We start from the raw sequence: 20,895 nt of genomic DNA on the forward strand, positions 1-20,895 counted from the left end.
GCAGAGAGAAAGGCCATTCGGCCCAACAGGTCTGTGCTGACCTTTATGCTCCACACGAGCCTCCTCCCACCCTACTTCATCTAACCCCATCAGCATATCCTTCTATTCCTTTCTCCCTCATGTACTTATCTAACTTACCCTTAAATGCATCTATGCTATTCACCATAACACTCTCTGGGTAAAGATGTTTCTTCTGAATTCTTTATTGGATTTATTAGTGACTATCTTATATTTATGACCCCTAGTTTTGGGCTCCCCACAAGTGGAAACGTCTTCTCTACGTCTAACCTATCAAACCCTTTCATAATTTTAAAGACCTCTATTAGGCCGCCCCTCAGCCTTCTCAAGAAAAGAGCCCCAGTCTGTTCAGTCATAGAATGGTACAGCACAGAAGGAGGCCATTCGGCCCATCATGCCTGTGCCAGCAAAATCATTTGGATTTATTTTGCCGGTTTTCTTTTTTTTGTGCCTTCAGTGCCAGTGCTTGATTCCCTGTCTGGAGGTCCTCTCATCACTCATTCTCCACCCATTTCCCAAGTGCTCTTCAAACTATGACCCTCGCTCTCTCTACCACAGGCCTGGTCCCCCATTTGCCGACATGTGCACACCTCTCTGGTCTTGAATATTCTGTCCATCTGCCCACCCTGCTCATTTCTCCTTTTCTATCTGTATCCCTTATGCATCACCCTGGCGATGTCCACACCCATCTTACTATTTGTTCATGGACTTGTGCACATTAGTGTTGACTATTCTTCACCTCTCCCTGGGCCGCTATAGGACTACACAGCAGTGACAGCTGTGGCTCAGTTGGTAGCACGCTCACCCTCGGAGTCAGAAGGTTATGGGTTCAAGTCCCACTCCAGAAACTTGAGCACAAAAATCTAGGTTGACATTCCAGTGAGGGAGTGCTGCACTGTCAGATGAGACATTAAATCAAGGCCCTATCTGCACTCCAAGGTGGATGTAAAAGGTCCCATGACACTATTTCAAAGTCTTTTCTGATAATTAGAACCTCTCAGTTCTGGTATCATTCTCGTAAATCTTTTTTGCACCTTCTCCAGTGCTTATCTATCCTTTTTTGTAATATGGAGACCATAACTGTGCACAGTACTCTAAGTGTGGTAAATTGCTTCACCGTTTCTGACCTTTCTGTTTTGAGCTTTGCTATGGGAGTTTGTAATTATAATTCCAAAACAGCAGGCAAGCTAAACGAAATAACTGCGTGAATAACAATAAAATCAACGTCTGCTCTCAGTGAGCACAATCACAATTGAAGGAGAAAAGCACTCAATACTAATTTCATTCCCAAGCATAAAGACATCAAAAAGCATTAAAAAAATATAGAACAGCAGCTCAGAGTGTTACGTTTAACACAGGACATTGTTGTATATAGTGAAGCTTCGATACACAGGAACACTTCTACACATTATACTGAGGCCACCTTGTCATTATATTTCTTGGGACCCAGGAAATAGAATAAGTAGGAGCAGCAATTGTCAGTAGGTCAGTGCATCAGGTGACGTGTTGCTGAGCCACAGAAGTCCAGTCCTTCAAAGACTGGTCAGAGCTGATTTAGCTGCTCTCAGATGGGTGGCAGTGGAGATGCTACAGTTAGTGCGCTCACTGACCAACGCTGGTGCCCGTTTAAGCAACGCCTCAATTTTAAAATTCTCATCATTTGTTTTCAAATCCCTCCATGGCCTCACCCCTCCCTATCTCTGTAATCTCCTCCAGCCCCACAACCCTCCGAGATCTCAGCTCTCTAATTCCAGCCTCTTGCGCATCCTGATTCTAATCGCTCCACCACTGGCGGCCGTGCATTCAGCTGCCGAGGCCCTACGCTCTGGAATTCCCTCCCTAAACCTCTCCGCCTCTCTCTCCTCCTTTTAGACGCTCCTTAAAACCTGCCTCTTTGACCAAGCGTTTGGTCGTCTGTCTTAATATCTCCTTATGTGGCTTGGTGTCACATTCTGTGTGATAGCTGCTCCTGTGAAGCATCTTGGGACATTATACTATGCTATAGGCGTTATATAAATGCAAGTTGTTATTTTTGTTGTCCAGGCTAGGGCTGGATGTGGAGGGGAGGCTCACAGTAATCTGTGTTGGAAAGTCTTTTGTGTGCAGATATTCGGCTGGATTTTGATACTGGAGGCGTGTAGGAGGTGGGACTACAACTTTCGGGGTTGCAGTCCCGCCTCCATCGCGTTGTGGCCAACCCACGCGATTTTCACTTGATTGACCTTGTTGAGCCCGCCCAGCGGGCTCAGCAGGCCAATTAAGGGCCACCCGGCAACAGGTGACGTCACAGATTGACATTTCATCTGTCAAGAGCTTTTGACAGATGAAATATCAGCGTTTGACAGCTCTTTGAAGCTGTCAAACACTGACAATCTATACTCCAAGTTAATTCCTTCCTCTCAGGCTGATTTAGAGATCTCTCCAGAACAGAAAGCAGGATGCTGCAACTTTTGACAGCTCGCGGCCATTCTGCTTTCTGTGCTGGTGAGATGAGGGACTCTGGAGACCTGAAGGAAGGAAGGCTGTAAAGGTAAGTAAATGTAAGTAAAACTTCTTTAAACACTTTACATGCACCAAACACACTTACCTCTTCACTCATGCACCCGTCACTCACCTGAACATCGGACATCTCGAACCCTCCAAGCCCTTCAGCCCGACGGTCCGCCACACTTCAGCAATAGAAATAGGGATTAGGCTAAAAACTGCCTGTTAACAGGCAGTTAATTGGCACTAATCCCCTTCCCGCCTCGGGGAGGCGGGTCCCAGCACAGGTCGGGTATCCACCTCCTTTGAAACTGGCATGGAGGCGGGTTGGGGGTGGGATGGGTTCGTGCCCCCCGATTTCGAGATTTTAACCCCCCACACGCCTCCAATCCCGCCTCCACGGCCCAATGAAAATCCTGCCCATTGAGTGAGAACAGGATCAGACTCAGCTGTAGTGCTCTACACAGTAGAATAGCCTGACAACACCCATTGTCTATGATCATGCACAAAGGCAAGATACTGATGGGCCTACAGAATGATAACCCAGTGAGAGTCACTACCTTCAGGAGGGAGGGGGTGAAAAGGAAAGGAAAAGGGAAGGAGGGCAAGAATGTGTCATTCCATCACTAGTAGCTCATTTAAATAGATTGGAGTGGACTCTAGTTATAGCTGGCAGTGTCGGTTCTATCATTTATTTCATCAGAATCAAAGGGTAAGGGCATCTGTCCAGGACAAATGCCAAGGCAAAGCAATGAATTAATCCTCTTCTCATACAAATCATATACAATATTCGGATGGTATTGGTGCTGGTGTATGTGCAAAATAAAAACTAATACTCTCACCCACTAAGGGGCCCAGAGCCGGCAGTGTGTCGAGCACACCTCCACTAACTGAGCTCAGTGCCAGTGGTTTTGAGCAGCTCCCCAGAGCTGGCTGGAGGAGGCACTGGCATGGGTTTGAGAGCCGGCTGGCCACCCGCCCTCTCAGCAGCAGAGGCCGCTAGGTCCCGCCGCCTAAAGGCATGGGATCATTTACAAATAAAAATGTTAGAAAAAAAAAAGTATTGCAACAAATAAAAACCGAAGCTCTTAATGTTGCAGACATGCTAAATGAGCTGTAGTACGGCGAGGTGGGAATGACAAACGCTTTGCTGGTGAATGATGATCAAAAGGACAATCAGGGTAAGGACTAAACTGTGCAACCCGAATCTTAGCTTTGAGGACATGACACTTTCTATCTAAGGTGAACTCAGAAATTAACGTATTCACTAAGTCAAATAGGATGAACAGAATACAGTTAATGGGAGTAATTGTGCGATGGTGTAAAACAGGTGATAGCGAATCGACAGGTTGCAAAACCCAGGCGTGCATTACATAGAATATACAGCACAGAAACAGGCCATTGGGCCCAAGCAGACCATGCCGGTGTTTATACTGCACTCGAGTAGAGAAGAGAGTAGATCACTCGAGCAGTGATCTAATTGAGGTTTTTATAAATGATTAAAGGAGTTGATAGGGTCAATAGAGAGAAACTATTTCCTCAGGTGGGGGAGTCCAGAAAAAGGGGGGGGGGGTTGGCATAACTTTAAAATTAGAGCCAGGCCGTTCAGGGGTGATGTCAGGAAGCACTTCTTCACACAAAGGGTAGTGGAAATCTGGAACACTCTGCTCCAAAACGCTGTTGAGGCTGGGGGGTCAATTCAGAATTTCAAAACTGAGATTGAGAGATTTTTCTACAGTAAGAGTATTAAAGGTTACAGAAGCAAGGCGGGTAGATGGAGTAGAATGGTGGAACTAGGCGTGAGGGGCTGAATGGCCCACTCCTGTTCCTTTGTTTTACAATGTCTCCCGATTTTTATTTATTATGAATTCAATGCAAATAAAAATAGGGAGAGATTTAAACCGGGCTGCTGATTCGCTATCGCCCGTTTTACACTGTCGCACAAAGTCAAAATGACCCCATTATCCATTCTAAAGCTTCCTGTGATGAACTGCAGTTCACAGAGACAAGGAAAATGATAGTAAAGAAACATCCAATAATGGAGCGGTGATATTTTTACTGCAGTACATGGTCAAACGCTGCCACCTTCTGGAAATTACACAGTATTACACTATACCAAATAAGCAGTTCGTCAATTAATTGTCTTTCAAGGCGTTTGAGTGTCTCAAACCCCCGCTTTCCTGCTGCCTCCCTGGAGGTCCTAGTGGGGGAAGTCAAGGCAAGGAGGGAGGTACTATTCCCTAGCAGGTGAATCCTCAAGCAGGCCTGGAGAGAGGTGGCTGACAGGGTCAATGCCACCAGGACCACCCAGGCTCAATGCAGTAAAGAAGTTCAATGATCTCACAAGAGCAGCAAGGGTGAGTACAGTTCTTCACCTGTTCAGCTATCTCAACAGCACCTGACAGCGCTCCTTCCCTGCACTCCCCCACAAATCTCAATAATTCCCTTCCCCTCTATCACATCTTTCAGCATACAATCATGGCACACTGCAATGTAGTGTCCGAGGATCAATAATACTCAGACTGCAGGAGAACAATAAAACAGGTATTTACTGAACAGGGAGTAATTCAAGACTGAAATACAGAAGCCTGCTATGGCTTTATATACAGGGGTGGTCACTGCCGGTACTGCAGTATAGAATCAGTTCTTCTCTTAAAGGCACATACACAACAATTCCTCCCCTTTTAGTTAAACAGTACATAACATTCATTTAACAACTAAATAATAACTAATTACAATTACAATTTTCTCTGTACTATATACATCAACTGAAATAATCATTTATAAGTTCAGTCTTTGAGGAGGCTTCCTGATCCTGACTGGATAGCGCCTTTCTCGAGTATCCTGTTCTTGCGGTGGAGTTGATTCTGGCTCATTGTCATTGGTTGGTTCGTCAGCTTCCAATACCACTGCTTCTGAGGTAGACGCAATCTGTACTTCGGGTTGATTACCAGGTGCACCTGCTCGTGGTATGGGTTTGGCTTGTTCCTGTGACTCTAGAATCTGGTCAGCATGGCGTCTCACGATGCTCTCTCCAATGTCCACTGTGTACATTAGTGGTCCCTGCTGTGTGCATATCGTTCCAGGCTGCCATTTTTCTGTTCAGTAGTCACGGGCCAAGACTGGTTGCCCTATCTTGAAGCTCCTGGTTGGCTTCTCATTTATGTGCTGGAATTGCTTATCCTCAACAACTCGTCTTATGTTTAGTTTGAGCAAATCCAGGCGACATCTTAGCCTTCGGTTGAAGAACATTATGGCTGGAGCTTGGTTGGTGACTGCATGTGTCGCATTCCGGTAAGCAAACAAGAAATTATCCACCTTGTGTTGTAGTGGTATGTCGTCATTATGCATTGCCTTTATTGCCTTTTTAAAGGTCTGAACAAACCTCTCAGCCAATCCATTTGTGGCTGGATGATATGGGGCAGATGTGTAATGTTTCACCCCATTATTCCTCAGAAACCTCCGGAAATCCTCTGACACAAACTGTGGTCCATTGTCGGAGCAAATCTGTTCTGGCAAGCCATTCCTGGTGAAGATGGTCCGTAGGACTGCAATAGTTTTCTCCGTGGTGGTGGAGGACATTTTGATGACCTCTGGCCATTTCGAATGGGCGTCCACAGCGATTAGGAACATTGAGTCCATAAATGGACCAGCAAAATCAATGTGTACCCATTGCCATAGAGATGAGGGCCACTCCCATGGATGTAGCGGGGCCTGTGGTGGAGCGTTTTGGACCTTCTGGCATCCTGTGCATCTCTTGGTCATATCCTCGATTTCTTTATCGATTCCCGGCCACCACACAAACGCCCTGGCTAGGCTCTTCATTTTTACCCCTCCCAGATGACCCTCATGAAGCTCATTGAGCACTCTATCTCTCAACTTGGGTGGAATTACCACTCGGGATCCACACATCAAGGTCCCCCGGCACACTGACAGCTGTTCTCTCCTTGGCGAGAATGCTGGCAACAGTGAGTCGCCATGTGCTGGCCATCCCTTCACCGTCAAATCATAGACCCAAGAGAGTGTCGGGTCATTTCAGGTTTCCTTCTCTATACTTGAGTTTGTAACAGGTAGACATTCGACTATGGTCGCATGGAATATCTCAACAGGGTCCACTGCAGGTGCTTCCTCTACCGTAGGCAACGGTAGGCGCGACAGCCCATCAGCGTTTCCATGCTGTTTCGTACCCTTGTACTCTATGTCGTACTGATGTGCCCCTAGAAAAAGTGACCATCTTTGCAGCCGTTGCGCCGTCATCACCGGAATGCCCTTCTTTGGGTTAAAAATGGAGACCAGGGGCTGATGATCAGTCAGTAGGGTGAATTTCTGCCCGTGCAGATAGTGATTGAACTTCTTCACCCCCTACACCAGGCTGAGGGCCTCCCTGTCAATCTGGGCATAGTTACGCTCGGCTGAGGTTAACGAGTGCGACGCAAAGGCTATTGGCCTCTCTGAACCGTCAGGGAATTTGTGTGACAGCACCGCTCCGATGCCTTAGGGAGACGCATCACATGCTAACCGAATCGGTAGTGTTGGATTATAGTGGGCCAATACTTCTTTTGAAGTGATTAGGCATTTACATTTCTGAAAGGCACGCTTACACTCATCACTCCATTTCCATGTTACTCCAGTTTGCAGTAGGGCATTCAGTGGGTGCAGAATTGTAGATAAATTCGGCAAGAACTTATGGTAGTAGTTCATCAACCCGAGGAACGACCTCAGTTGCGACACATTTTCCGGTGCTGGAGCCTTGACTACAGCCTCAATCTTGTCCGGCGACTTATGCAACCCTTCCTCATCAATCATGTGGCCACAATACGAGATTTGTCTCCTGAAGAACTCGCATTTGGGGCAGTTGGCTCGTAGCCCATATTCCTGTAATCTCGTGAGCACCTGCTCCAGGTTGGCAAGGTGTTCACTGTCATTTTCGCCCGTAACCAGGATGTCATCCAAATAACACTGGGTCCCCGGGATCCCGTGCAGGACTTGTTCCATCGCCCTCTGCCAAATAGCCGGGGCTGATGCTACCCCGAATACCAGTCGATTGTACTGGTAAAGGCCTTTGTGAGTGTTTATCGTGAGGTATTTCCTAGATGCTTCTTCCACCTCCATTTGTAGATACGCTTGGGCCAGATCAATCTTTGTAAAGCGTTTCCCTCCAGATAGTGAGGCGAAAATATCTTCTATCCGTGGAAGTGGATATTGTACTGTGTGCAGGACTGGGTTCACAGTTACCTTGAAGTCCCCACAGATGCGAACCTTCTTCGGTTCCCCAGGCGTGCTGCTCAATGATTTCTTCATTACAGGAACGATGGGTGTGGCCCACTCGCTCCAGTCCACCTTGGACAGCACACCCGAATGCTCCAGACTCTCCAGCTCTGCTTCAACAGCGGGGCGGATCGCGTAAGGTACCGGTCTGGCCTTAAAAATTTTGGGTCTGCGTTATCTTCGATTTTTATCGTTGCCGTTACTCCTTTTAGAGTCCCAAGTCCTTGTTGGAACACCTCTTTCGCGTCAGTTAGAATTTTTGACAGTCGTCCAGGTGTGACGTCATCATCCTTTTTATCAGTCACAGTTAGCGCCTGAATGGAATGACAATCCAATTGTATTTTTCGGATCCATTCACGTCCCAATAATGGTGGTCCTCCATCCGGTAGTATATATAGATACAGTTTCTGTGTTTCCTTGCTGTTGTATTCAACTGGCACCCTTATTTTTCCTCTGGGGTAGACTTTTTGCCCCGTGTATGTCTTCAATACAATGGACGTGTCCTTCAAGGGTATGTGTGAGAATAGCTGCTCATAGTCTCGTCGATTCATGACAGTTAGGACTGATCCTGTGTCCAATTCCATCTTTACTGGGGACCCTGTTATCATGAGGGTGACCCAAATGGTTCGGTGATCCGCCTTTGCGATCACATTGTGTAACTTTAGACAACTTAGTCTCCTGCTCCCGGAGTCACTAACACTCTCCTGATCTTCCGAACTACTGTCTGTCAATTTCTTTACTTTCTTGTGCTTTTCCTTAGTAGTTCTTGTTGTGTTGGTTTTCTTTCCCGACCTGCAGACTCTTGCTATGTGTCCCATTTTCCCACATTGCCTGCATACTTTGTCCTTAAACCAGCAGTCCTTCTGATCATGGGTTGTTCTGCCGCAGCGATAGCACTTTTCTGCTCCATACGCCATTTCGTTAGCGCTGTATTCCTGTGGTTTCTGTTGTATTTCCGCAGCTCCCCGTGCTGCTGCTTCGTAGGATACTGCCACACTGAAAGCCTGTTCTAGCGTCAGGTCCTTTTCCGAAAGTAGTCGTTTCTGGGTTCCTTCACTCTGGAGCCCGCAGACAAACTTATCCCGCAAGGTGTCTGCCAGTCCTGCTCCGAACTGGCAGTGCTTCGATAACTTGCGTAGTTCTGTAAGATAGTCAGCATTGTTCTCATCTTTGTGCTGGTTTCTTTTATGGAACTTGAATCTTTCTGCTATCAGCAGCGGTGTAGGGTTTGGTGTTCCTGTAAGATATTAACAATCTCCTCAAAACTTTTCTCCATTGGTTTAGCTGGGGTAATTAAATTCCGCAATAGGCCGTACGTTCTCGCGCCCATCAAATTTAATAATACCGACGCCTTCTTTCCATCGGCCACCTCATTTGCCTCGCAGTACACTTCAATTCTTTCCACATACGTGGTCCAGTCTTCTACCTCGTTGTCGAAAGCAGTGATACTGCCACTTTTCGGCATCTTGGGTGATTTTAAATGGCGCCTCCCGCGCTTTTTCTTCTTCACCAATGAATTAAAATGGCGCCTCCCGCGCTTTTCCTTCTTCCCCAATGGAATAAAATGGCGCCTCCCGCGCTTTTCCTTCTTCCCCTTGCTGCCACGCTGCTCCTAGCATTCTACAGGGTAATGACGGCGACCTGCGGCTTTGGCGCGTCTCACTTTTCCTTCCCCGCGTTCTATCCTCTCCACGCTGCCCTGTTCTTGAGCACCGACCGCGCCCTGTGCGCTCCACCCTCTCGCTCTCTCTCTCTTCCTCCCGACGACGCTGCACGGCCCCTTTGCAGAGCCGCTCGATCGAGCCCGAGCCCGCCGCAGTCCGGAAGGGTCAGCACACTACCTGCTACCAGCACGACTTGCTGGAACACCTCGACTGGGGAGCCAGGCCCAGCTCTCCACAGCCTCCCCTGCAACTCTCCGATGGATCCCTGGGCGGTTGCCCGCGGTCGACGCCCGCCGTTCTGACTTCGACCTCCAAGAAGCTTCTCTTCAGGGAAAAGATCCCCGTGAGGTGATGCAGTACTGCAGGTGAGTTCAAACCTGCCCGTCGCCAGTGTAATGTCCGAGGATCAATAATACTCAGACTGCAGGAGAACAATAAAACAGGTATTTACTGAACAGGGAGTAATTCAAGACTGAAATACAGAAGGCTGCTATGGCTTTATATACAGGGGTGGTCACTGCCAGTACTGCAGTATAGAATCAGTTCTTCTCTTAAAGGCACATACACAACATGCAACACCTCTCTTTCTCATTCCAAGCACATTCACCTCTTCCTTTGCTCTCTTCATGCTGCACACTAACACCATTCTCTTCTCACATCCAAGCATTTGCATAACCAGCAACATAAACATTCCACACGCTTGGCTTTACATTCATCACCTCCCCATCCTCATTCCATCCTGCTTCTTCCCCACCTCTCAACAGATGCACTAAACCCACAAGCTCTAGACATTTCCACTTACCTTTTCAATAGCCACTGACAGACTCTTACCCTCTCTTTCTGCCGGACAAGACAGCACATAGTGTGAGGGAGAGGAACAAGACCATCACCATCGCTCTCACCCAAGCACAGCAAGTAACCCTGGAGATCAGTGGCACAGGCAGAGCCATGAATACCGGGGAAGGTGAGGCTCACTTGAGCAGGTTGTCTGCCGATTACCTGCAACCCTTCCTTCACCTCAGCGCATAGGTCGCTAGCGCCACAATTTCAGGCTGCAGTCTCAAGACGATAGCCTGCAAAAGCCCAGCTTCTATCTACCCATCGTAACAGGATGTCAGTGTCACCAGCCTTTGCAGCACTGGGGGAAGCTCCTTCTTATAGAAGAGTACAGCACAGAAGGAGGCCATTTGGCCCATCAAGTCTGCACCGGCTCTTTCGAAGAGCAATCCAGTTAGTCCCACTCCCCCGTTCTTTCCCCATAACCCTGCAATTTTTTCCAAATGGATGGTTCAAGGCAGAAGGCAGCAGGAGTTGGACAGCAGGACACTAAGTGTTGTAAAGAGAGCTTCTGCAGAATGGTAGTGGATGTTTCCCAGTGCATACCTCAACAAAGTAGTCATTTAACACTGGGAAATTTTTCACTTGAGAGAGGGTAGAGCATAATCTTAGGATGGCAGAAAGGCGCTGGGTTTCTGGTTTAGGGGGTAGACAACAAATAACCCGAGTCTTACAGTTTCCTCCAAAAGCATCTTGTGTCAGCTGAGTTAATTTGGATTCACTACAATGTAAAAACACAGAATTAAAGTCAACATCTTAATGAAAGAGTCATATTTATTCCAATTTGTGGCAGCACGAACAGTAACATTTCTATAACACAACATACAAACAAAATTCCCTTATAATACAGTAATTTGTTTTGTGTAAATCACTATCAAAACTAAGCTGGTGAGGACCCAATAGCCATAGCATGTGATATTCTAGATAATGACACTTTATACTATGAGGTCCTATGCCACATTCCAATGTGAAAGCAGATGAAGCCTCGGTCAGTGTTTTCATTATACATGTCAGAAAAAAAAAGACTTGCATTTATATCGTGTCATGTAACTCAGAAATGTCTCCATTTCTCAGACAATTAATTACTATTGAAGTGTTGCTAGCAATTGTTTTGACGGCAAACACGGCAGCCATTTTGCACTCAAAGGCCCTGAAATTGCGGTCGGAGGCGTACCTCCGGAGTACAGCTCCGACCCGCGAAACAATTCCGAATTTACCTCCAAGCTCCCAGGCTGCAGATAGTTTGGGTCCTGGGCCTCCATGCGTCACCTGCGTAAAGGCCCACGGATCCCAGGGATGCAGGCGGTTCAGAGACATTTCCGAACGGAATCCCCTAATAACATGCAATGGAATCCCCAAATAATTAAACAGTTTACACAATTCTAATGAATATCAAATTTAATCAAAAGTCCCTTCATTACACCAAATACAATAAAAATGTAATTTTTTGAAAAATAACTTTAAACATTTAAATCTGGGCCAATATTTTCATAAACTAATTTTAAGTGTTTGTGCAACTTTTTTTATTTTTAAATGTTTAATTTAAGATTTATAATAATCCTTATGCTGATGAAAGCAGGCCCTATGCCTGCTTTCACCAGACGTAAGAGTTTTGTGGGCAATTGCTGGGCAAATAGCCCAACTCTGTGCCAGCGAAACTGATTTTACTTTCGGTTCATATGATCTGTCAAGCCGAACCTTGACAGATCACAAGTTCCGGGTTTTCGCACATGCGCATGCGGAAACCCGGAAGTTGCGGAGCCTTTCAAAAGGATTACGACGCTGTTCGCTGAGCATACACCATCGAAGACACCGTAATTTCAGGGCCAGTATGTATATGGTTTGTATGTGTTGGGAGGGGTGATATACTTCTGGTAGTTATGTAAATACTATTAGTCGGTGCAACTTTAGTAGAAAAATAATTCGATTGTCAACATTTTTGTTGTTTGTTAAATTTAACCATCTGATCATATATTAACCAGCTTTGCTTTATGTTATATGAAGTCATGTTAGCAACGGTATCCCTCATTTCACAGCCATTTTACATGTCTATCACATCATATCTTTATTCATCTTATTACATCCAGTACCAACACTTATGGCATTGCCCTGTCCTTACCTGTAGTTAATAACTCTGTCTGGATAGGGCGAGCTAGCCAGGTTACTCATTACTTGAGAGAACACAAGAAGTGACTTGTTGAGCGAGGAGCCTTCCTGAAAGTGTAAAGTATTCTTGTCTTCTGCGAGCTTCTCTGCTCCTGGTAGATCAATTATCTGCAGAGTCGACTTGGTGGGATGCAGCTCATTACGGTCCTGCTGCAGTATTTAAATCCAAATATACAATAAAAGTGTCAGTCAAAGGAGTGGCAACATGAATGTTGTGATTAGGTGATGCATATGCTTACAGAAAATTGACTTTTATAAGGTCACACTTGTTTGCTTCTCCCAGGACGGTGCTATTTACGTTTAATGTTAATGTTATTTGTACTGGACTCATGGGAGCTTGCAAGATCACATTTTGTTGTTCGTGTACTTGTGCATTGTACAATGACAATAAAGTTGAATTATTATTATTGTTGGAGGTGAGGGTGGAAAAGGCAGAGGAGAGGGGTTTAAGGATACGATTGGTAGCTGAGAAAAGACGTTGGGGCTTATCTTTGTTCTCCAAGATTATTCTGGAATAGTGGGTGGCTTTGATAGAGGAGAGTGAGACCTGATAGCGCTTGATGTGGCCCAGCCAGATCTGGTGATGGATGGCTAAACCAGTTGTGTGCTAAATACACTCACGTCTGCGGCCCTGGAGGGAGTGAAGCTGGGGGCTATACCAGAGGAACAGAAGAGTAACGGTTTTGCTGGTGACAAGGGCATCAAGGATGGACATGAGGGAATGGTTGAGCCTTGAGTTATATTTTTTTTATTCATTGTGGGCATCGCTGGTAAAGCCCTAATTGCCCTTGAGAAAAGGTGGCCTTCTTGAACCTTTGCAGTCCATGTGGTGTCATAGCAATTTGGTACAACTGAGTGGCTTGCTAGGCCACTTCAGAGGGCAGCTAAGAGTCAACCACAACGCTGTGGGTCTGGGGTCACAGACCAGGTAGTGACGGCAGATTTTCTTCCCTAAAGGGCATTAGTGAACCAGATGAGGTTTATGACAATTACATGGTCACCGTTACTGATACTTGCTTTTTTAATTCCAGATTTAATTAATTAACTGAGTTTAAATTCCCCATTTGAATGGGATTTGAACTCATGTCTCCAGATCATTAGTTCAGGCCTCTGGATTACTAGTCCAGTGATATAACCAGTATGCTACCGTTCATTACAATAGTTATATCGGTGACACTGCCTCTTGTTTTAATCACGGTCCAGCCCAGTTCTGAAAGGAAGATTTCCTCTAAATTCGGAAGATTTGTAAAGCAATTCAACAATTGTTTTTCTTCATCATTTTACTAGAGGCAAGAGGACAAATGACCAATGTGGAATGACGGTGTCATTGTTCTACCTAACATCAGCATGTTTCTTCATCTGCAGTTACAGTACTTGAAGCAATCTTATTGACAGGAAAAATTCTGGAACCTCACCACCAGCAGGTTAAGTTGAGTGACAACGGTAGCACGGTTTGCCGCTGGTCCAAAGTCCGTAATCGCCCCTGTGCGCCGCGCCCAACCTTGGCGGAAAATAGTGGTAGCATCAGCTGCTGAGGAGACGGTGACACGGCTTAATCCCTGAAAACCAACATATGGCAACATTCAGCAGCGTATCCCCTGCTTGGACACAAATAAATCTGTACCAGGGCATCTCCTGGCGTATCTTTGGCGGGAACACTGGCGGACCCTCCAGTGAAACGGTGCAAATGGCCTCTGGGATTTCTACCGCTCTCCTGCCACAGTTACAGGGAAAACCGGCGGTAAACCCGTAAAGTTTAGTCTTCCTGCCAAAGTTAGGTCAGGAAACCAATGGTAACACCAAGGAAATTCAGATACTAGTAGACCGGACGTGTGCCTGATGTAGACCTTAGCATCCTTTAAGATAGATCTGCAAATCCAAGGATGGCTTAGATTACAAATACACAGATCTTCCAGCTTTTCTTTCAAACATTTAATAAGCCAACAAGGTTAGAAATAGTGTCGATTTTATCAGCAGTTAGTCAACATAATATTAATATAAAAATTCAGTGACATGAATGTAATTAATGGTTGTAATTGCAGGTTCTTGGTCTTGACTAGTTTCAAATTGACACTATCCAAATTCAAAATGTACAATATGCATAAAATAACTTCTCGGGCCAGCTCATAACTGTATAAAATTATTAGATTCAACACATAAATTCGGCACTAGAAATTACTGTTGCTCATATTAACACTTTCATAGGATAGTCCTTTATTATTTAAAATGGGACAATACCTTAGTTAAAATAACAGGCAAAGAAATGTGACACAAATGCATTAAACATTCACCTGCTAATATCACCAACAGTAATGTCTAGACTTCAATATGCATAACCTCAGTAGGCACCACATGCCAGATATCACGACACTTGGATGACAGTCCATATAATGAGACTATGGAGGTAATTCCACAATCCAAGAGGGAAAACTGCATTTAAAGGGAGATGGGGCATTGAGCATTGTAGCTCCAATTCTTTCTGTGAATGCAGCTCCTTGCTGGGACCAGGGGATCTCGGAATTACCTCTTACAGGTAATTCTTGGCGAATACCTGCATTCCAATTGATGCCCTGTACCATCGTGACTGTACCTTTATGAATGTACCATCCTGTGCATTACGTGCAAGCTTTAAAGTGGCAGGATCCAGTCCACTGGAGTGTAACAAATCTTTCAGCGCCTCAGCATAAATCTCGTACATAGATATCGAAAGGGACCACATCGCAGTGGCCTGTAAATTCTGCAGGTATGGTGTATCTAGTATCACAATACAGAAATGTAAACAAAATACATTGATTTAATTACAATTTGCAACAAATTAAAGTAATGTGCTGAACATAATCAAGCAATTTTTTCGGGGGCTCGGGGATTGTCTGTTTTTTTTATTAATTGAAAAACCAGCATGAAAACTCTAATTTTATATCACAATACTTAGACCCTGCAACAACCTCAGCTGGCCAAAGATCCCATTTACGTTTAAAATATCAGATTAGACAAGTGGATTGTTAGTGGCCTCACCCCTCCCTTCCGCTGTAACCTCCTCCAGCCTTGCAACTCTCCCAGATCTCTGCGCTCCTCCAATTCTGTTCTCTTGCGCATCCCCGATTTTAATTGCTCCACCATTGGCAGCTGTCCTTTCAGCTGCCTAGGCCCTAAACCCTGGAATTGCCTCCCTAAAGCTCTCCGCCTCACTACCCCTCTCTAAGGTGCTTCTTAAAACCTACTTCTTTGGCCAAGCTTTTGGTCATCTGTCCTAATATCTCAAATGCAAAAGCAAAATACTGCGGATGCTGGAAATCTGAAATAAAAACAGAAAATGCTGGAGAGAGAAACAGAGTTAACGGGGGGGATTTTATCAATGGGGGCGCGTTGGGGTGGGACTGCTGGTTGTTGGGTTTCAGTCCTGCTCACAACGACGTCCGGCCAACCCACACTATTTTCCCTTGATTGACCTTGTTAAGCCCGCCCTGTGGGTGTAGCAGGCCAATTAAGGGAAAGCCGGTGATAGAAAACATCAGCATATGACGTTTCATGAGAAGCTGTCAAACACTGACAATCTCTGTTCTTTGGTGAGTCCTTGTACTCAAGACTCACCAAGCCTATTTCCAGAGCAGAAATCAGATGGCTGTTACATCGGAGAATGCAGCAGCCATTCTGTCATCTCTGCCGTGGCGATGCCGGAGCCTCCAAATCCCCAACGGTTGAAGCCTGCAGAAAGAAAGGTAAGTAAACATTTTCTAACACTTTTCACTCACCTCACATACTTACCCCTCCACACTTGCGCCCATCACTTACCTCCACAGCGCACTTTTCGATCCCTCTCACCCCCGCAGACCCACTGCTCGCCTCGCTGACCCTGGCGGGGTTTCCCAACGTCAGGAAGCCCGCACTTGTGTTGGTAAAATGGGGATAATCCTCTTAACTGCCTGTTAACAGGCAGTTAATTGGCTGTAACCCCCTTCCCGCCTCGAGGAGATGGGTCCCTGCGCGAGTCGGGGACCCGCCTCCTGGGAAGAAGGCACGGAGGCGGGTTGGGTGCGGGGTTGGTACCCGCTCCCAGATTCTGCCATTTTCCCGGCAGTCCCGCTTCCAAACCCGCCTCCCCAGGGCTGGCAAAATTCCCCCCAATGTTTCTGACGAAAGGTCATCGACCTGAGACGTTGGGCAGGATTTTCATTGGGCCGTGGAGGCGGGATTGGAGGTGTGTGGGGGGTTAAAATCTCGAAATTGGGGGGGGGGGGTGGTGGGCATGAACCCATCCCGCCCCAACCCGCCTCCATGCCAGTTTCAAAGGAGGCGGATATCCGACCTGTGCTGGGACCCGCCTCCCTGAGGCGGGAAGGGGATTAGTGCCAATTTTTAGCCTAATCCCTATTTTTATTGCTGAACTGTGGGATTCCCAATGGCTCCAAACCACGCCAAGTTAGCGAGGTGGGCCATCGGGCTGAAGGGCTTGGAGGGTTCAAGATGTCCGGTGTTCAGTTGAGTGACGGGTGCATGAGTTCAGAGGTAAGTGTGTTTGGTGTGTGTAAAGTGTTTAAAGAAGTTTTACTTACATTTACTTACCTTTACAGCCTTCCTTCCTTCAGGTCTCGGGAGTCCCTCATCTCACCGGCACAGAAAGCAGAATGGCCGCGAGCTGTCAAAATTTGCAGCATTCAGCTTTCTGCTCTGGAGAGATCTCTAAATCAGCCTGAGAGGAAGGAATTAACTTGGAGTACAGATTGTCAGAGTTTGACAGCTTCAAAGAGCTGTCAAACGTTGATATTTCATCTGTCAAAAGCTTTTGACAGATGAAATGTCAATCTGTGATGTCACCTGTTGCCGGATGGCCCTTAATTGGCCCGCTGAGACCGCTGGGCGGGCTTAACAAGGTCAATCAAGTGAAAATCACGTGGATTGGCCACAACTCGATGGAGGCGGGACTACAACCCTGAAAGTTGTAGTCCCGCCTCCTACACGCCTCCTCAATCAAAATCCAGCCCGTTAACTCTGTTTCTCTCTCCACAGATGCTGCCTGACCTGCTGAGTTTTTCCAGCATTTTCTGTTTTTATTTCATATGTCCTAATATCTTCTTATGTGGCTCTGTGTCAAATTTTGTTTAATAATGCTCTTCTGAAGTGCCTTGGGACATCTTACTACGCTAAAGGCACTATATAAATGCAAGTTGTTGTTGTTCTAACTTAGTGGGTTAGTTAGTGCAAATTTATATATCCAAGTAGATGATCTGGTTCTCTCAAAGTGGCTGCCAGAGTATATTTGTTCAGTGCTGAGCAACTTACCAAAAATGTAATCAATTGTCAGTGGTATGATCGCCAATCGATCATTCTTTTCTCCGATCAACGTGTACGACTTGCCAGAATCAGTTTCACCAAATACCACAATGCAGACATTCATTCCTTCCGTGAACACATTGAGCAGGGGCTCCACGGTCTTGGTGAATACTTCCTGCGTGGAAGCATTCTGGTCAAAGACCTCCTGAAATCTGGAAAAAAAAGACACAGTAAAGTTAAAAACGACTAGAAGACTCTCATGCGGCATTGCTCGCAGGTAACCTGGGGTCACTGGCTGCAGAATGAAACGTGGGGCAGGGGGGGAGCGGAACAATCAGGTGGGGAGTGTAACTCGGCGCCGAGGAGCAGAGCAGTCGAGCAGGTTGGGAGCTGCAAGAGTTCACTGACCCCAAGTTGAAGCAGAGATAGCAGTGGGGTCACTCTTCTTTTATTGGCAACTGGTACAGACAAAGTCAAAGGCTCTTGGTGAGCAGAGGTGATCCTGGGGCTGAGGTCAGGATGAAGGCTGGTGAGAATTAAGTCAATTCTGTATGAAATATAAAATAAGAACAGAAAATGCTGGAAATACTCAGCATTTATGGAGAGTAAAACAGAGTTAATGTTTCAGGTTGATGACCTTTCGTCAGGTTCGAAGGGCCAAATGGCCGACTCCTGCTCCTATTTCTTACGTTCTTATGTTCAACGATGGGGAAAAAAAATCTCAAAACATGATATGGGAAAGCAGTGGGAGTTCCTGATGGTGCACAAGAGGCCAGGACGAGTTTAGAAACATAGAAGATAGGAGCAGGAGTAGGCCATTCGGCCCCTCGAGCCTGTTCTGCCATTTAATGAGATCATGGCTGATCATCCAAATTCAGTGCCCTGTCCCTGCTTTCTCCCCATATCCATTGATCCCTTTAGCCTTAAGAAATATATCTAACTCCTTCTTGAATATATTTAATGAATTGGCCTCAACTGCTTTCTGTGGTAGGGAATTCCACAGGTTCACCACTCTCTGGGTAAACAAATTCCTCCTCATCTCAGTCCTAAATGGCTTACCTCTTATCCTTAGACTGTGACCCCTGGTTCTGGACGCCCCCGCCATCGGGAACATCCTTCCTGCATCTAGTCTGTCTAGTCCTGTTAGAATTTTATAAGTTTCAATGAGATCCCCTCTCATTCTTCTAAACTCTAGCGAATACAAGCCCAATCGACCCAATCTCTCTTCATACATCATTCCTGCCATCCCAGGTATCAGTCTGGTGAATCTTCGCTGCACTCCCTCCATGGCAAGAACATCCATCCTCAGATAAAGTAACCAAAACTGCACACAATACTCAAGTACGATAGCAAAATACTGCAGATGTTGGAAATCCGAAATAACAACAGAAAATGCTGGAAAAACTCAGCAGGTCAGGCGACATCCGTGTTGCACCGGTGTTGCTGAAGAGAGAAGTCGAGAGTGTTCATGTGGCGCCGCATGGCGTTGAGCGTGGATCTCAGGATGCGGCGAGAGCAGTACTTCGAGGAACGATGAATATCTTGGAGATATTTGTAATCCTGGGTGGATCCGAAACACGAAGGGTGGAAGTTTAGTTGGAATCCACGTGGAATAAGTCGGAACCGGAGACAGTTGCTGAGGAAAATGATGTGGCTGTGAAACCGTTTTGAAGAAGGGTTCGACCCGAAACGTCAACTCAAATTTCTCTCCACGGATGTTGCCTGACCTGCTGAGTTTTTCCAGCATTTTCTGTTGTTATTTCACAATACTCAAGGTGTGGTCTCAAAAAGGCCGTGTACAACTGCAGCAAGACATCCTTGCTCCTGTACTCGAATCCTCTCGCTATGAAGGCCAACATACCATTTGCCTTCTTAACCGCCTGCTGCACCTGCATGCTTACCTTCAGCGACTGGTGCACAAGGACACCCAGGTCTCATTGCACTTCCCCTTTTCCCAATCTATTGCCATTCAGATAATAATCTGCCTTCCTGTTTTTGCCACCAAAGTGGATAACCTCGCATTTATTCACATTATACTGCAACTGCCATGCATCTGCCCAATCACCCAACCTGTCCAAATCATACTGGAGTTTCTCTGCATCCTCCTCACAGCACACACGCCCACCCAGCTTTGTGTCGTCTGCAAACTTGGAGATATTACATCTAGTTCCCTCGTCTAGATCCTTTATATATATTGTGAATAACTGGGGTCCTAGCACCGATCCCTGCGGTACCCCACTAGTCACTGCCTGCCACTCGGAAAAAGACCCGTTTATTCCAACTCTTTGCTTCCTGTCTACCAACCAGTTCTCTATCCAAGTCAATACCTTACCCCCAATCCCATGTGCTTTAACTTTGCACACTAATCTCTTATGTGGGACCTTATCAAAAGCCTTTTGAAAGTCCAAGTACACCACATCCACTGGTTCTTCCTTATCTATTCTACAAGTTACATCCTCAAAAAATTCCAGTAGATTAGTCAAGCACGATTTACCTTTTGTAAATCCATGTTGACTTTGTCCGATCCTGTCACTGTTTTCCAAGTGCACTGCTATTACATCTTTTATAATGGACTCTAGCATTTTCCCCACTACCAATGTCAGGCTTACCGGTCTATAATTCCCCGTTTTCTCTCTAACACCTTTTTTGAATAGTGGGGTAACATTAGCTACCCTCCAATCCATGGGAACTGTTCCAGAGTCTATAGAATTTTGGAAGGTGACCAGCAATGCATCAACTATTTCTAGGGCCACTTCCTTAAGTACCCTAGGATGTAGATTATCAGGTCCTGGGGATTTATCGGCCTTCAATCCAGTCAATTTCCCTAACACCATTTCCCTACAAATACTGATTTCATTCAGTTCCTCCCTCTCATTAGACCCTATGTTCCCCAACATCTCTGGGAGGTTATTTGTGTCCTCCTTTGTGAAGACAGAACCAAAGTATGTATTTAATTGGTCCGCCATTTCTTTGTTCCCCATTATAAATTCCCCTGATTCTGACTGCAAGGGACCTACGCTTGACTTCACCAATCTTTTTCTCTTCACATATCTATAGAAGCTTTTACGGTCAGTTTTTATGTTCCCTGAAAGCTTACTCTCATACTCTATTTTCCCCCTCTTAATTAATCCCTTTGTCCTCCTTTGCTGAATCCTAAACTGCTCCCAATCCTCAGGTTTGCTGCTTT

The 20,895-nt window shown here is 46.0% G+C and overlaps 1 protein-coding gene across 3 annotated transcripts in view; it reads right to left on the minus strand.

The window, feature by feature from the left end:
* Window positions 1-20,895, minus strand: part of ccdc78 (coiled-coil domain containing 78) — a 666,657-nt gene that overhangs the window by 631,157 nt on the left and 14,605 nt on the right. For all 3 annotated transcript variants that reach the window (XR_015079939.1, XM_086000593.1, XM_086000594.1), the window contains exons 3-7: window positions 17,718-17,920; window positions 15,028-15,191; window positions 13,853-13,996; window positions 12,391-12,587; window positions 10,818-10,992 (exon numbers count right to left, since the gene is read on the minus strand). Coding sequence is in view for 2 of the 3 variants with exons in the window: in XM_086000593.1 (XP_085856719.1) it covers window positions 10,818-10,992; window positions 12,391-12,587; window positions 13,853-13,996; window positions 15,028-15,191; window positions 17,718-17,920 (883 nt within the window). In the remaining variant the exon portion in view is untranslated. The remainder of the gene's footprint in view (window positions 1-10,817; window positions 10,993-12,390; window positions 12,588-13,852; window positions 13,997-15,027; window positions 15,192-17,717; window positions 17,921-20,895) is intronic.

Source organism: Somniosus microcephalus, chromosome 11, assembly GCF_052327205.1.
Source record: "Somniosus microcephalus isolate GS21.2 chromosome 11, FLI_Smic_1.0, whole genome shotgun sequence".
Taxonomy (NCBI): Eukaryota; Metazoa; Chordata; class Chondrichthyes; order Squaliformes; family Somniosidae; genus Somniosus; species Somniosus microcephalus.